This window comes from Gekko japonicus, unplaced genomic scaffold (assembly GCF_001447785.1).
Source record: "Gekko japonicus isolate JY-2015 unplaced genomic scaffold, Gekko_japonicus_V1.1 scaffold3517, whole genome shotgun sequence".
NCBI lineage: Eukaryota > Metazoa > Chordata > Lepidosauria > Squamata > Gekkonidae > Gekko > Gekko japonicus.
This window is the reverse complement of record NW_015160332.1, coordinates 93,943-109,400: the sequence shown is the minus strand read 5'-3', so window position 1 is coordinate 109,400 and position 15,458 is coordinate 93,943. Positions and strand designations below refer to the sequence as shown.

Genomic DNA, 15,458 nt, shown 5'->3' with positions numbered 1-15,458 from the left:
TCACACAGTGGCCAAAACCCAGGGGCCATCAGGAGGTCCACCAGTGGGGGCTAGAACTCCAGAAACTCTCCCACTGTTGCCCCCCCCCCCAAGCACCAAGAAGACAGAGCATCACTGCCCCAGACATAAGAGCAGAAGAGAGGCCATGTTGGATCAGGCCAATGGTCCATCCAGTCCAACACTTTGCATCACACAGTGGCCAAAACCCAGGGGCCATCAGGAGGTCCACCAGTGGGGGCTAGAACTCCAGAAACTCTCCCACTGTTGCCCCCCCCCCCAAGCACCAAGAAGACAGAGCATCACTGCCCCAGACATAAGAGCAGAAGAGAGGCCATGTTGGATCAGGCCAATGGTCCATCCAGTCCAACACTTTGCATCACACAGTGGCCAAAACCCAGGGGCCATCAGGGGGCAGTGGGGCCAGAACTCCAGAAGCCCTCCCACTCTGGCCTCCCAAGCACCAAGAATACAGAGCAGGAGGTGGAGCCAGCCACAAAGTGTCAGGGGGCAAGGTCATGCATAGCTCTCATTGTAGGCAGACACTCTGTTTGACAGAATGCCTTTTAATCTTCACAGCCAATCAGAAGCCTTGCTGGGCACAGGCCCTGCCCACTTTCTAAAAACACGTGGTGGGCGCCATGGGGAGCAGAGGAACCACACCGGGGACCCCTGGAGTAGTGGTTAAAGTGGGGTGGGGGACATGGCTAAATGGAAGAGCCTCTCCTTGGCATACAGAAGGTCACAGGTTCAATCCCTGGCATTTTCCTATAAGAGGACAAGGAAGTCGGCGGTGTGAAAGACTGGGGACCTCGGAGAGAGAGCGGCTGCCTGTCTGAGTAGACAATACTGACCTTGAGGGACAAAGGGTCTGATTCAGTCTAAGGCAGCGTCATGTGCTGGACTAGGGTCTGGGAGACCCTGGTTTCAACCCCCACAATGCCATGGAAATTCACCAGGTGACCTTGGGCCAATCACATTCTATCGGCCTGGCTGGCCTCACAGGGTCATTATAGAGCTAGAATGGAGGCGAGGAGACCAACAGACGGCGCCTGGGGCTCCTTGGAGGAAGAGTGGGGTTAATATTAACGAAACAAATGTTCTGCAATTCGCCCCGGCGCCCCAAGGCAGCGTCATGTGCTGGACTAGGGTCTGGGAGACCCTGGTTTCAACCCCCACAATGCCATGGAAATTCACCAGGTGACCTTGGGCCAATCGCATTCTATCGGCCTGGCTGGCCACACAGGGTCGTTATAGAGCTAGAATGGAGACCAATATACGGCACCTGGGGCTCCTTGGAGGAAGAGTGGGGTTAATATTAACGAAACAAATGTTCTGCAATTCGCCCCGGCGCCCCATGGAAGCCATTTTGTCACAGGCCCCAGGCACCTCAGCAGCCATTTTGTGGCGGCCGCTGTGAGAAACAGGATGCTGAACCAGATGGACCACTGGTCTGATCCAGGAGGGCTCGTCTTGTGTTTCCTCGACTCAACGGCTAGGAAGGACGGACAAAAGGAAATAGTTCTTTACACAGAGAGTGACTAAAATGTGGGATTCGCTGCCAGAGGACGTAGTGATGGCCACAGGAATAAACAGCTGTACAAGGGGACTGGACAGATTCATGGAGGATGAGTCTATGAATGTTTACTAGCCATGGTGACTGAGGGGAACCTCCACGTGAAGAGGCACTAAACCTGTGAATCCCAGAGCCAGGAGGCAACTTCAGGGGAAGGCCTTGGCCTCTCTGCCCTGTTTGTTGGCCCTCCAGAGGAACTGGTTGGCCGCTGTGTCAGACAGGAGTCTGGTCTAGATGGACCCTCACTGGTCTGATCCAACAGGGTTCTTCTGGTGTTCTTATGAAGGCCTCGGCCTCTGTGTCCTGTTGTTGGCCCTCCAGAGGGAACTGGTTGGCTACTGTGTGTGAGACAGGATGCTGGACTAGATGGACCACTGGTCCAATCCAGCAGGGCTCTTCTGATGTTCTTAAAGATAGACTCATGGAGGATACCTTTATCAAGTCATTGCAACTGAGGGGAACCTCCACATTCAGAGGCACTAATCCTTTGAATCTCAGAGCCAGGAGGCAACATTGCTGCCAGGACAGATACTGGTCACCTCTCCCTCCCTGACTGTGCACCTTGGCAATGAAGCGAGAGGAATTCTTCAGATATACAAGCAAATTTATTGTGGTGTAGTGTGCATTAGGAAGCAACGTTTTTATGAAGTCTTTTTTTAAAAAAAAAACCCAACAAAACAAAGCACAACAAACTTTAGTTTTGGCTGAACAAAACCCTCTGCTCCCGAGGGTCTCTGTCAAGCCCCTGGATCATAACAATGTCATTCTAATTTGCAAAGCCAATCAGATCTCCAGTGGCCAATCAGAACCCCTGCTAGGCAAAAGCCCCATCTGGCCACACCCATCTTCTAAAACCGATGGGTGGGCACGAGGAAAGGTCTCGGCAGGAGTCGTGGGCACCGCGTTGGGGACACCTGGGCTAGAGGCTGTTGTACTGTTCAAATACTTCTTTTGTGTTTAGATTACGATTCCAGAAGCTTTTGAGAAAGCTGGGGGGCAGAAACGCTAGTTAATACAGTTTTCAGTGGAAAGCAAGAACCGAGCGGGAAGGGCTAGATCAAAACTCACAGTGTAGTAGTGTCAGGAGGGTAGCCGTGTTGATGTGAAACAATGCATCTGAAGAAGTGCGCATGCACACGAAGGCTTATACCCAGAATTAAACTTTGTTGGTTTTAAAGGTGCCCCCCTGGACCCAAACTTTGTTGAGCGCAGGTCTACATTTCCATAGAAAGGACCATTTCCCTGTACGGAAACCAGGGATCTAATGGGACAGCAAAGCCGTAAGCTAAAGGAGGGTTATAAATTCACTGGTTATCTACATGAGATCTAAATGCATGGGGGGAAAAAAAAAGAAAACGCCCGTGAAGATTGAAATCTGCTTGCCTCGAGTAGTTCTGGAAGACGATTATCTGCTGCTACTTACCCACTTCAAACAGCTTTGTGGCGTTGAACTCCTCGCTCCCTGCAAGCAAGCTCACTTCGGTGGCTGCTGTTCTGAAGGTGTCTTCGATCCCTAAGGAAAACAATTAAAAAAAAATTGTCACTGACAACACCAGAGGCGGAAGCAACAAGACCAGCCTGCTTCCCCGACTTTTCCATTGCCAGCTGCTCCTTACTTACAGTCTTTAAACTCTTGTGTTCATATTTAGTGAGATAAAACTCAAGAGGATAAAGTTTACTTGTGGTCCCGACGACGAGAGGAAAAGCCCGGCACGCAGAACAAAGGGCAAAACTGACCTGATCTTCTCTCTCTCGTCATAGAATAGAATCACGGAGCTGGAAGAGGCAACAGAGGCCATCTAGTCAACCCCCCTGCTCAACTCAGGATCAGTCTAAAGCACGGCCTTTCAAAGACCTCAAGAGAGCCATCCTGTCCCCCCCACCCCCAACCTCTTCTTCTCCAGACTGAACATTCCCAAGTCCCTTAGCCTTTCCTCCTAGGGCTTGGCCCCCAATCTCCAGTTTGGCGTAGTGGTTAAGTGCGCGGAATCTAATCTGGGAGAACCGGGTTTGAGTCCCCGCTCCGCCACTTGCACCTGCTGGTTGACCTTGGGCAAGCCGTATCAGGGCTCTTTTTGTAGCAGGAACTCCTTTGCATATTAGGCAACACCCCCCTAATGTAGCCGATCCTCCAAGAGCTTACAGAGCTCTTCTTACAGGGGCTACTTTAAGCTCTTGGAGGATGGGCTACATTAGGGGTGTGTCGCCCAGGGCTCTTCTTGTAGCAGGAACTCCTCTGCATATTAGGCGACACACCCCTAATGTAGCCGATCCTCCAAGAGCTTACAGAGCTCTTCTTACAGGGGCTACTGTCAACTCTTGGAGAACGGGCTACATTAGGGGTGTGTCGCCTAATATGCAAAGGAGTCCCTGCTACAAAAAGAGCCCTGCCAGTGGCACAGCTGTTCTTGAAAAAAGGGCTGTTCCTGTCAGAGCTCTTTCAGCCCCACCTACCTCTTGGGGTGTCTGTGGTGGGGAGGGGAAGGGAAAGGAGTTTGTCAGCCGCTCTGAGACACCTTTGGGTAGTGAAGGGCAGGGTATAAATCCAATTTCTTCTCTTCTTCTTCCATCAAGCAGAGCTTTTTTTCTGGGGAAATGGGTCGGAACAGAGTTCCGGAACCTCTTTGTGGAAACAAAACTCTCAAAAAATGTTTAAAAGTTCATAACAGGGCACCCATGTGATTCTCCTTCATTTCCCTCCTGAGAGGTCTGGCACCTCTTTTTCCAGAAAAAAAGCCCTGCCATCAAGTGATAGTAATTGTCTGGACTTTGTCCTTGTAGAATCCGCTACACACCCCGTACTTTATTGTCCCTTTTATAGGGACATTCGCTCTCGCTTTATTACCCTGCTTTTAGAGGGTAAGAGCTGGCATTCTGATGACTCAGTTGTTCACTTTCTTCTGTTCAACTCTAATTGTGAAACAATGGAGGCTGTTGCAAAATTTTTACATGATGCCCTCAGAAGACGGGGCTTGAACAGCCAGAGTGTAAGTGACTGACGTATCTTGGTGTTTTGCTGTATTCCCATAAGGTTTTGCGCTCTCAATGCCAATAAAGGGTTGTGTTTATTATTACTGCAATTGTCTGGAAGAAAGTAAACCGCTTTAATAGTTATTTGTGTAGTTTAAGTCTTAAGTTTCTTAGCCTTCGTGAAACATCAGAGCCAGCTCTTGCATTGACTACAAGCTAATTAGCAGGGCAGGATTTCCCCCGTCACTTTATGCTCGCAATGCCAACAATTAGACTCTGAGCATACAAGCGTGCCAGCTACTGCGCTGGTGGATTTCTGCAAAACATGGGATGTTCTACTGGCATTGCAGCTTATTTTGACAACATGACGACAAGATATGGTGTAATGATCTGGGCTGTGCCACCAGAGGCCTACTAGGCCCGGGGAGCCTGGCTAGCAGTAGGGGAGGCTGGGCCTACAAACCCCAGAAGGCCTTGGGAAATTTTGGCGCTGATTTTGACCAAGAAGAGGGCTAGGGAATAAAATAACTGGTACAAGAGGAAAAGCTGTTCTTATTCCCAGGGAACAGAGCCAAAAGAGAGGCTGCTGTGGGGAAAAAACCCTCATCCTGAGGGAAGACTGAGTAGTCTAAGGCCACTTGAGATAGTGAGCTAGGGGCAATATATTTAGACGCGTTAGGGCATTTGATTTCTTTTCTTTTCACCCACCTACTGTTATTATTCCTGCACCTTGTTTGTTTGACCTCCTATAAAATAAACCTTTTCTTTGTTGTTCACTCTGCCTGGTCTTCACACCTATTATTCAGCCAAAAGGGAGGTCTGAAGGTCTTGGGAAGGTGCTCTGGGCCTTCTCAAGGGAGCCTGGAACCAAAGTGGTGGCAGCGTCAGGTGACACCCCACCTGAGCCATGACATATGGCAATGCCAATTTTTTTTTAAATTTTAATTGCACAAATAATTACAAACAGTTAAAATTATGTACAACAAATTAACAGAGAGAAGGCTTGACGGGCTGGCCTCACCGCCGCCACTGCTGGGGAGGGACGGGGGGAAGGAGAAAGCTTGGCGGACCGGCCTCGCCACTGCTACTGGGGGGGGGGAAGGCTGGCCTCACTTGCTGCAGTGTCTCCTAGGAGTGAAAGCAATTGATCTACCGGGGAATCCACCAACACTCCAATAAATGTATTTAATCATATGCAAGACTAGGTTTTCCCCCAAGAGATACCATACCTGCTCCCTAGCCATGTCCTTTCATTTCTTAACAGCTTCGACCGCACACACTTCACTGTGTGTGCCTGAACACCCCCCCACCCCGAGGAGCCTCCTGCCTTCCCTCTCTTGCACCAGTTGCTTGCGGGCCACATAAAAGCCCCGGACGGGCTGCTTCCAGCCTCCAGGCTGCATGTTTGACACCCAGGGCTATTTTTGGGCAGGAACGCACAGGAATGGAGTTCTGGCTCGCTCCCGAGTTGGCCACACCCAGCAGGAACTCATTAACATAACAGGCCACACCCATCAGCAGAAACTCATTAGGATTGGCTACATTAGGGGTGTGTGGCCTAACATGCAAAGGAGTTCCTGCTACACAAAAAGGCCCTGGGTTTGGACAACAAACAAGGTAAACAGAATAAGAAGCAAAGGGTGGGTGTGGCTGGATGAGCACACTTCTGGTAACGTGGGGGTGTGGCCTATAATGACAATAAGCTGTGCTGTCAGGGGTGTGGCCTAATATGCTAATGAGTTTCTGCTGTTGGGTGTGGCCTGTTATACTAATGAGTTCCTGCTGGACTTTTTCCACACAAAAAGCCCTGAGGACACCCCTGGTCTACAGGGCAATGCTCTGTCTGGAAGCCACTACATAGTGGCTAAAGTACCAGAATGGGATCTGGGCAACAGCAGCCCCCAACTGTATAAAGTTTATCTCTCCGCTACCAGGCATTGCCTTTTATGACACACATGGCCCGGTCCAGCAAGGTCTCATTTATGTCAGATCCGGCCCTCATAACAAATGAGTTCGACACCCCTGGTATAGATGGAACACTCTGTCTGGGGCAGTGATGCTCTGTGTCCTTGGTGTTTAGGAAGCTGCAGTGCAGGGGGCTTCTGGAGTTCTGGCCCCACTGGTGTTTCGGCCACTGGGTGACCCAGAGTGTTGGACTGGATGGGCCACTGGCCTGATCCAACATGGCTTATGTTCTTATGTCTGGGGCAGTGCCGCTCTGTCTTCTTGGTGCTTGGGGGGCCACAGTGGGAGGGCTTCTGGAGTTCTGGCCCCGCTGGTGGACCTCCTGATGGCCCCTGGGGTTTTGGCCACTGTGTGACACAGACAGTTGGACTGGATGGGCCACTGGCCTGATCCACCATGGCTTCTCTTATGTTCTTATGCCTGGGGCAGTGATGCTCTGTCTTCTTGGTGCTTGGGGGGCCACAGTGGGAGGGTTTCTGGAGTTCTAGCCCCGCTGGTGGACCTCCTGATGGCCCCTGAGTTTTGGCCACTCTGTGTCCCAGAGTGTTGGACTGGATGGGCCACTGGCCTGATCCAACATGGTTCCTCTTATGTTCTTATGATCTTACTGGTTATTATTTTATTGTAATTTATGAATAATTAAAACTTGCTCTAAGTTTTTTTTTAATTGCCTGTAGGAAACCATTCTGCCTGCTGCCTTATCTAAGCTTCTGATGTTTCGGAAAGGTCAACTGGAACCTTAATGGGGATATGCTACCCAACCCTACTCCAGACCTCGAAGTTATCACTTGCTGGTGGCAGCCAACTTAGGAGAAGCGGAGACCAGCGCCACCCACATTTCTTTTTTGAGCGACAAGGCAGCAAAAGGCTTTCTGACGAGCCACTGATTTAAACCCGGGCTAAACTGCACCCTCTGGAAGGGTCGATTTAAGATCGTTTCTCTCAAACTGGCCCACCCCGTCGATGCGAGCAGTTCATGACAAGGGAATTCCCCCCCAAAGCCACGACGTTGCAAAACAGGAGGTTGCCCTGCCAAAAACCCCTGTCTCTAAAGAACACGTTGGCAAAACGCCTCCCAAAACACGATTATCTTACGAGGCCTCCAGCAGAGAGGGAGCCGGGAGCGCATCAGCTGGGGAGCTCCCTCTCTAATTGCGGGGCAACGCGAGGGCAGGCCCGATCCCTCGCAAAGGGCACGCGTGGGAGGCGCGGGGAGGAAACAGTCGGGAGAGCCCGCTGGGCAGATCTAAGTGGGTGTGCCGAGTTTGCGAACTTTGTATATTTAAGGCTTGAATCGGGAGCTAAACGCGGGAGAGCGGGCCTTGGGGAGGGGTGGCACCAACCGCCAGGTGTTCCTCACTGAGTTTCATCCCCGGCTCCATGGTCACGCAAACAAACGGCAATCAACAAGGGGGGGGGAACCCCCAAAAGCTAAACGGTCGGTGTCGATTACGTACAGATGCTCTGTAGAGTCACAGAATCATACAGACCTGGAAGGGGCCTTAGGGGCCATCTCGTCCAACTTCCCCTGCTCAGGGCAGGGTCAGCCGAGAGCATCCCTGACAGGTGTTTGTCCAGCCGCTACTTAAAGACCGCCAGGGAGGGGGAGCTCAGCTTGGTGCAGTGGTTAGGAGCACGGACTCTAATCCGGGAGGACCGGGTTTGATCCCCCACTCCTCCACCTGCACCTGGCTGGATGACCTTGGGCAAGCCGTAGTTCTGACAAGAGCTGTCCATGAAAAAGAGCAGTTTGTGTCAGAGTTCTCTCAGCCCCACCCACCTCATAGGGTGTCTGTTGTGGGGAGGGGGAGGGAGAAGCCGCTCTGAGACTCCGAGTGAAGGGCGGGGTGTAAATCCAATCTCTTCTTCTTCTTCTCCCGAGGCAGCTGATTCCACTGTTGCACAACTCTTACTGTCAAAAAAGTTTTCCCTAAGATCCAGCCGGCATCTTCCTGCCCTTGAACAGCCTAGTGGGTTAGATCCAACTGGCTTTCCTGCTAGTGAAAAAGAGAGGAAGGGGGTCAACTTTGACCACCAACAAGGCCATGCTGAGGATTATGGGACCTGGCATGTGAAGTGGGGCTGTAATAAGGGGGGTGGGGGAGTACAATTATCTGGAAACCGAGTGAAAATCCGGTTGGATCCAACCCAGTGTTTGAAACAGGAAGGTTTCTATTGGCATGTTATGTAGCCTAACGGATACCCTGATCGCCTATGACCAGCCCTCCCCAAAAGCAGATCAGCGTACAGTGCCCCCCAGTATGCCACAGTGAAGCTTAACAGTTGCGCCCCACATTCCCTGCCTTTTGAACGTGGCCACATAAACCTGTAGCATCTCGGCTTTGCAATAAATCGCTGGCTTTCCCTCCCAGAGGATGTGCGAATGGCTAATTAAGCTGGAAACCATTCTGCCTGCTGCCTTATCTAAGCTTCTGATGTTTCGGAAAGGTCAACTGGAACCTTAATGGGGATATGCTACCCCCAGTCAGCGTTATCTGTAGTTTAGTAAAACTGCTCTGTATCTTTAAGACTTGTGCACCTGGGAATTGGAGTCCACAGTTAGGGGTCCCAGAAGCTTCCCTCTGACTGGCTCGGGAAAAAAATCACATTCTCCCGACTGAATTCTTTAGGGAGTACCATCTGCTCCTTCCAATTTGTGCTGCTGTCCGGTCCTCTAGGGAAAGGGAACGCCTTTAAAAACTTTTCAAAAAACTTCCCACATCCGAGGATGTTTCCCGGCTGCACCTTTAATGCATTTAACGCGACGTGATGGAGCTGAAGGAAAGGGCAAGAGTCCGGTAGCACCTTAAAGACTAACAAAATTTGCGGAGCTGGTTAGTATCGTGGCTGAGAGAACGAGCTGGGAGGAACCCGGCAGCCATGGTGGTGTGGAGAAGATTACCATGTCGGAAGAGGGTCTGGTTGGCTGACCTCAAGCTCGCTCATCACACTCTCTCTCCAAGGAACAACGGAGCTATTTTGAGGATCAAACGGGGGAAGGGAGTCCCATGTATGCTGCTCTGACCTCCTCGGAGGAAGGGTGAAATAAAATGTGCTAAATTGGAGGACATGTTCCTGCCACCAATAGGCTACGTGGCCTTGACGCAAGTCACTCTCAGTCCCATTTGCACTATGCTACAAGCCTACCGTAACCAGCAGTTGGGTTACAACGTAAGAACTTAAGATAAGCCATACTGGATCAGGCCAATGGCCCATCCAGTCCAACGCTCTGTGTCACCCAGTGGCCCAAACCTAGGTGCCATCAAGAAGGCCACCAATGGGGCCAGAACACCGGAAGAACCTCCCATTGTTGCCCCCCAAGCACCAGGAGTACAGAGTCTCACTGCCCCAGACATGAGAACATAAGAGAAGCCATGTTGGGTAGGCCAATGGCCTATACAGTCCAACACTCTGTGTCACCCAGTGGCCCAAACCCAGGGGCATCAGGAGGTCCACTAGTGGGGCCAGAACTCCAAAAGAACCTCCCATTGTTGCCCCCCAAGCACCAGGAGTACAGAGTCTCACTGCCCCAGACATGAGAACATAAGAGAAGCCATGTTGGATCAGGCCAGTGGCCCATAGAGTCCAACACTCTGTGTCACACAGTGGCCCAAACCCAGGGGCCATCAGGAGGTCCACCAGCGGGGCCAGAACTTGATGCCCTCCTGCTGTGGCCCCCCTCTGCTCCATATGTTTATTGAATCCCCTCTTGGAGATGTCTGCGCTTGTAGCTGCCACCACTTCCCGTGGCAGTGAATTCCATGTGTGAATCACTCTTTGGGTGAAGAAGTAATATTGTAAAGTGCTCGGAACGTTGAAAATGTGATACAAATACTAAGGATGAAGATGGAAAAGGGAAATATGAAAAGGGTTCAGGGTGGTGAAAACCAGTGAGGATTGTGGGGCACTCCAAAGGGATCTGTCAAGGATGGGCAAGTGGGCGTCAACATGGCAAATGGGGTTCAATGTGGCCAAGTGCAAGGTGATGCACATTGGAGCAAAAATTTTTCAGTCAGCGTTATCTGTAGTTTAGTAAAACTGCTCTGTATCTTTAAGACTTGTGCACCTGGGAATTGGAGTCCACAGTTAGGGGTCCCAGAAGCTTCCCTCTGACTGGCTCGGGAAAAAAATCACATTCTCCCGACTGAATTCTTTAGGGAGTACCATCTGCTCCTTCCAATTTGTGCTGCTGTCCGGTCCTCTAGGGAAAGGGAACGCCTTTAAAAACTTTTCAAAAAACTTCCCACATCCGAGGATGTTTCCCGGCTGCACCTTTAATGCATTTAACGCGACGTGATGGAGCTGAAGGAAAGGGCAAGAGTCCAGTAGCACCTTAAAGACTAACAAATTTTGCGGAGCTGGTTAGTATCGTGGCTGAGAGAAGGAGCCGGGAGGAACCCGGCACCCATGGTGGTGTGGAGATTACCATGTCGGTAGAGGGTCTGGTTGGCTGACCTCAAGCTCGCTCATCACACTCTCTCTCCAAGGAACAATGGAGCTATTTTGAGGATCAAACGGGGGAAGGGAGTCCCATGTATGCTGCTCTGACCTCCTCGGAGGAAGGGTGAAATAAAATGTGCTAAACTGGAGGACACGTTCCTGCCACCAATAGGCTACGTGGCCTTGACACAAGTCACTCTCAGTCCCATTTGCACTATGATACAAGCCTACCGTAACCAGCAGTTGGATTACAACGTAAGAATTTAAGAGAAGCCATGCTGGGGGGGGGGTCAACAGTGGGAGGGCTTCTAATGTCCCGGCCCCACTGCTGGACCTCCTGATGGCACTGGTATTTCTGGCCACTGTGTGACACAGAGTGTTGGACTGGATGGGCCTTTGGCCTGGTCCAACACTGGCGTCTCTTATGTTCTTATGGAAGTACAACAACGAGTAAGGGTGGAAGCTCAGTGGAAGAGCCTCAGCCTGGGATGCAGAAGGTCCCTGTCCAATCCCCGACATCTCCAGTTAAAGGAGGACCAGCCAGTAGGTGATGTAAAAGGCTTCTTGGGATCCCGGAGAGCCGCTGCCAGCCCGAGTAGACAAGGCTGACTTTAGTGGATCGACGGTCCGGTTCAATATCAGGCAGCTTCATGCGTTCATCCGGTTCCCGGAACAATTACATCTAAGTGAAGGCTCTCCTTGACCCAGTCCAATGCAAGCACAGGTCTGATATCCGGGAGGCCTTGTTGACATCACATGGGAGTCATTCTGCTGAGAGCGACCGTAGCTGTCTTAAGCGAGAGGAGGTCTCCATTGGCAAAACCTTGCACATTGCTCTTCCCCCCTGTGCTCTAATCCCAAGGCATTTTGTACCCGTAGAGCAAAAGCAATTAGAACTTCAGAAGACTGCAAAGCCTTAAGTTCCAGATCACTCCACCTAGTGCATCGTGCAAGAAATGCAATTATTTTCTACTGAATCGTTATCAGCAGGGCTATTTTTGGGCAGGAACGCACAGGAACGGAGTTCCGGCTGTCTCCCGAGTTGGCCACGCCCAGCAGGAACTCATTAGCATAATAGGCCACACCCAACAGCAGGAAGTCATTAGGATTGGCTACATCAGGGGTGTGTGGCCTAACATGCAAAGGAGTTCCTGCTCCAAAAAAAGGCCCTGGGTTTGGACAACAAACAAGGTAAGCAGAATAACAAGCAAAAGGTGGGTGTGGCTGGATGACCACAGTTCTGGTAACAGGGGGTGCGGCCTAATATGCTAATGAGCTGTGCTGTCATGGGTGTGGCCCAATATGCTAATGAATTTCTGCTGTTGGGTGTGGCCTATTATGCTAATGTGTTCCTGCTGGGCTTTTTCTACAAAAAGAGCTCTGGCCACTGTTGAGATTTTAGGGCCACCAGCTTTGGGCTGGGAGATTTCTGGAGGTTTGAGGCGAAGCCTGAGGAGGTGATGGACCATGGCAGGGGTGTGGTGCCACAAAGCCCACCCTCCAAAGCAGCTGTGTTCTCCAGGGGAACCAATCGCTGCAGCCTGGAGGTCAGTTGTAATTCCAGGAGATCTTTGGGCTCTGGCTGGAGGTTGGAAACCCTAGATCATGAGATCAGAGGGCAGGTAGAATCAACAGCATTGGCCCAAGGTCCTTCAGGGGAAAACCCAAGACTGACATTCACAGTAGAAAAGGGCGAGAGTCCAGGAGCACCTTAAAGGCTGACAAAATTTGTGGTAGCGTTATGAGCTTTTTCACTGCTCACTTCTTCAGATACTTCTGAAGTAGTCAGCCGTGACTGAGCTTTTTCACTGCTCACTTCTTCAGATACTTCTGAAGAAGTGAGCCGTGACTCACGAAAGCTCCTCCCCTGCCACAGATTGTGTTGGTCATGAAGGTGCCACTGGCCTCTTGCTCTTTTCTCCTGCTACAGACAGACTGACACGGCCGCCCATCTTGGGCCCCAGTCACATGGGCCAGATAATGCGGGGGGGAGGCGTGGCCGTTCGCCCCGGAGCAAAATAAAGCACGGTAGCCCGATCACATGGTCCCCCGAGTCTCTGTGCTTCAGCTGTTAGCTGGCGATCACACGGCGATGCTGCAGCGTGGCAAAGAAGCGGCGCGGCGTGATCACACAAGCGTTTTGCGTTTGTGCACATGCGCAGTTCCGCGGAGCAGCACTGCTTTCAGTTTCGTGTTTGTTTACATGCGCTTACAAAAGAATCCGGTTTGCAACGAGATGTGGACGGGCGCCGGATGCCACGGGATACTAGCGCTCCCGCGATCAGTCGCTCGCCTGTGCTGCGCGTTTTCCAAATACTAGTGCACTTTTCTTGGTACTTTTTAACTCCGCATCTTCGGTGGGACGCCACGGGTTGGCCATGGGTGCGCTACGCTTCCAAGATGTTGCAGTGTGATCGCGTCTCGAAAATCCGCCCGACATTTGTGCCTTTCACACGGCAAATTCTCCGTGTGACCGGGGCCTTGATCTATCTGAAGAAGTGAGCAGCGACTCCCGAATGCTCCTCCCGTCACAAATTTTGTTAGTCTTTAAGGTGGTACTAGACTCTCACTCTCTTCTACTTCTACGAAGTGAGCCATGACTCACGAGAGCTCTTCCCCTGCCACAGATTGTGCTAGTCTTTAAGGTGCTCCTGGACTCTTGCTCTTTTCTGCTGCTACAGACTAACACGGCCACCCATCTTGACATTCACAGTCTTGTAAAAGCACAACAAAGCTCAAAGTCCCAGAAGTCTGGTGGCATCTACTGCTACATTCTGTCCCTGAAGACAGCGCTCTTCATCAGCTAACTGGATTGTACCAGTTTTATAATTCCAGCGAGAGTAATTCAGCAGGGCCTTACCGGGACAGTTGGGCCTGTCACATGTTCGTGATTCCGTTGCTGTGCAGGCGTAGCCGCAGGCCCTGGTACGCCGCTGGTTGCCGCTGCCACAGGTGACGCTACAAACAGACCACGAGCTCCAGTCTCCCTCCCCATCGATATAATCTGCAGCCACAACAAAAAAGGTAGAAGAATAAAGGTTTGTGGTCTAAAAGTGGTCAGGCAAAGAGTAGAATTTGTTTTGCTGTCCCTGGGTTGGTTATGTTGGGCATTGTGGGAGGGGCCGTGGCTTAGAGGCAGAGCATCTGCTTGGCATGCAGAAGGTCCCCGGTTCAATCCCCCGCATCTCCAGTTAAGGACTAGGCAGTAGGTGATATAAAAGACCCCCACCTGAGATCCTAAAGAGCCACTGCCAGTTTGAGTAGGCAATACTGAGAGATCTCAGTATACAACAGATGCTACAATCGGCAAAAGACTGAAGAGACCTGCGGAAGTGAGGGGGAGTATACCACATACCATGCAGTTGTGGACAAATTTACATCGGGACCACACAGCGTAGCATTCAGACAAGAATAAAACATGAGAGACACTGCAGACTTGGCCAACCTGAAAATTCAGCAGTGGCTGAACATAGCCTAACTCAAACAGGACACAGTATTTTGTTCCAAGACACTGAAAGGCTGGACAACACTTCCAATTACCATGTCAGATTACACAGGAAAGCCATGGAAATTCATAATAAACAAAATTTCAACAAGAAAAAAGAGAGTTTAAAAATACACAGGGCATGGTTTCCTGTCCTGAAAAACACAAAATGCTCTACATCTGACAATAGCACTACAGATAAGATTAGAATTTCAACAGCCAATCCATATACAAAAGAATCTCCTCAGGAAAGCTCCTCCATTAGCATGTTCACAGCCTGGGGAACTCCTACAAGATAATGACTCAGCCCTACCCCACCTTCCTGAGTAGAGATAAATTACCTGCCTACCATTTTTTTCCTTCTCACCTTGACACAGAGAGTACTCCATCTTTCTGTGTTATAACTCTGAGGATGCCAGTCTCAGCTACTGGCGAAATGTCAGGTCCTACAATGTCAAGACCATGGTCATACAACCCGGAAAATCTGCAACAGCTAATGGACTCCGGCTGTGAAAGCCTTCGACAACATATAGATCTCAAGCTCTTACCATATTCCGGCTGTTCTTTGGATTCAAACGTCCGGTGACCGGGGGCGTGCCTATCCCACCCGCCAAGAGGATTTAAGAAGTTGCTGTCCTCAGTTGTGCTATCGTACTTGTAATCCCGGTCGCCGCTACTCATGCGGGTGACGGTGGGTGCCGACCTCTGCCACCAGTTCCTCCAGTCTGGCGAGGGGACCGGCCAGCTGGGTTTACCGCTTTCCTTCTGGAGGTCCTTCTCTGATTCAGAGTCTGGCCCATCGATGACCTCTATAGTAACCTGAAGAATTGGAGAAAGCTGGTCAATAAACATTTATTTATTTAAATTTTTATCCCGCCCTCCCTGCCGTGGCAGGCTCAGGGCAGCTTACAATAAATATACATGAAAACTCCACAATATTAAAACAGAATTCAGTTAAAATTAGTATATATAAAACCATAACTACTCCAAGTATAACTACAGTAAAAGATGGCAGTGTTCTCTCAA

The 15,458-nt window shown here is 50.7% G+C and overlaps 1 protein-coding gene across 1 annotated transcript in view; it reads right to left on the bottom strand.

Moving 5' to 3' along the window:
* The window catches only part of LOC107115491 (isthmin-like), a 45,663-nt gene that overhangs the window by 1,735 nt on the left and 28,470 nt on the right, over nucleotides 1-15,458 (bottom strand). Inside the window, exons 3-5 of the mRNA XM_015417214.1 lie at nucleotides 14,981-15,251; nucleotides 13,809-13,952; nucleotides 2,997-3,086 (exon numbers count right to left, since the gene is read on the bottom strand). Of these exons, the coding sequence (XP_015272700.1) occupies nucleotides 2,997-3,086; nucleotides 13,809-13,952; nucleotides 14,981-15,251 (505 nt within the window). The remainder of the gene's footprint in view (nucleotides 1-2,996; nucleotides 3,087-13,808; nucleotides 13,953-14,980; nucleotides 15,252-15,458) is intronic.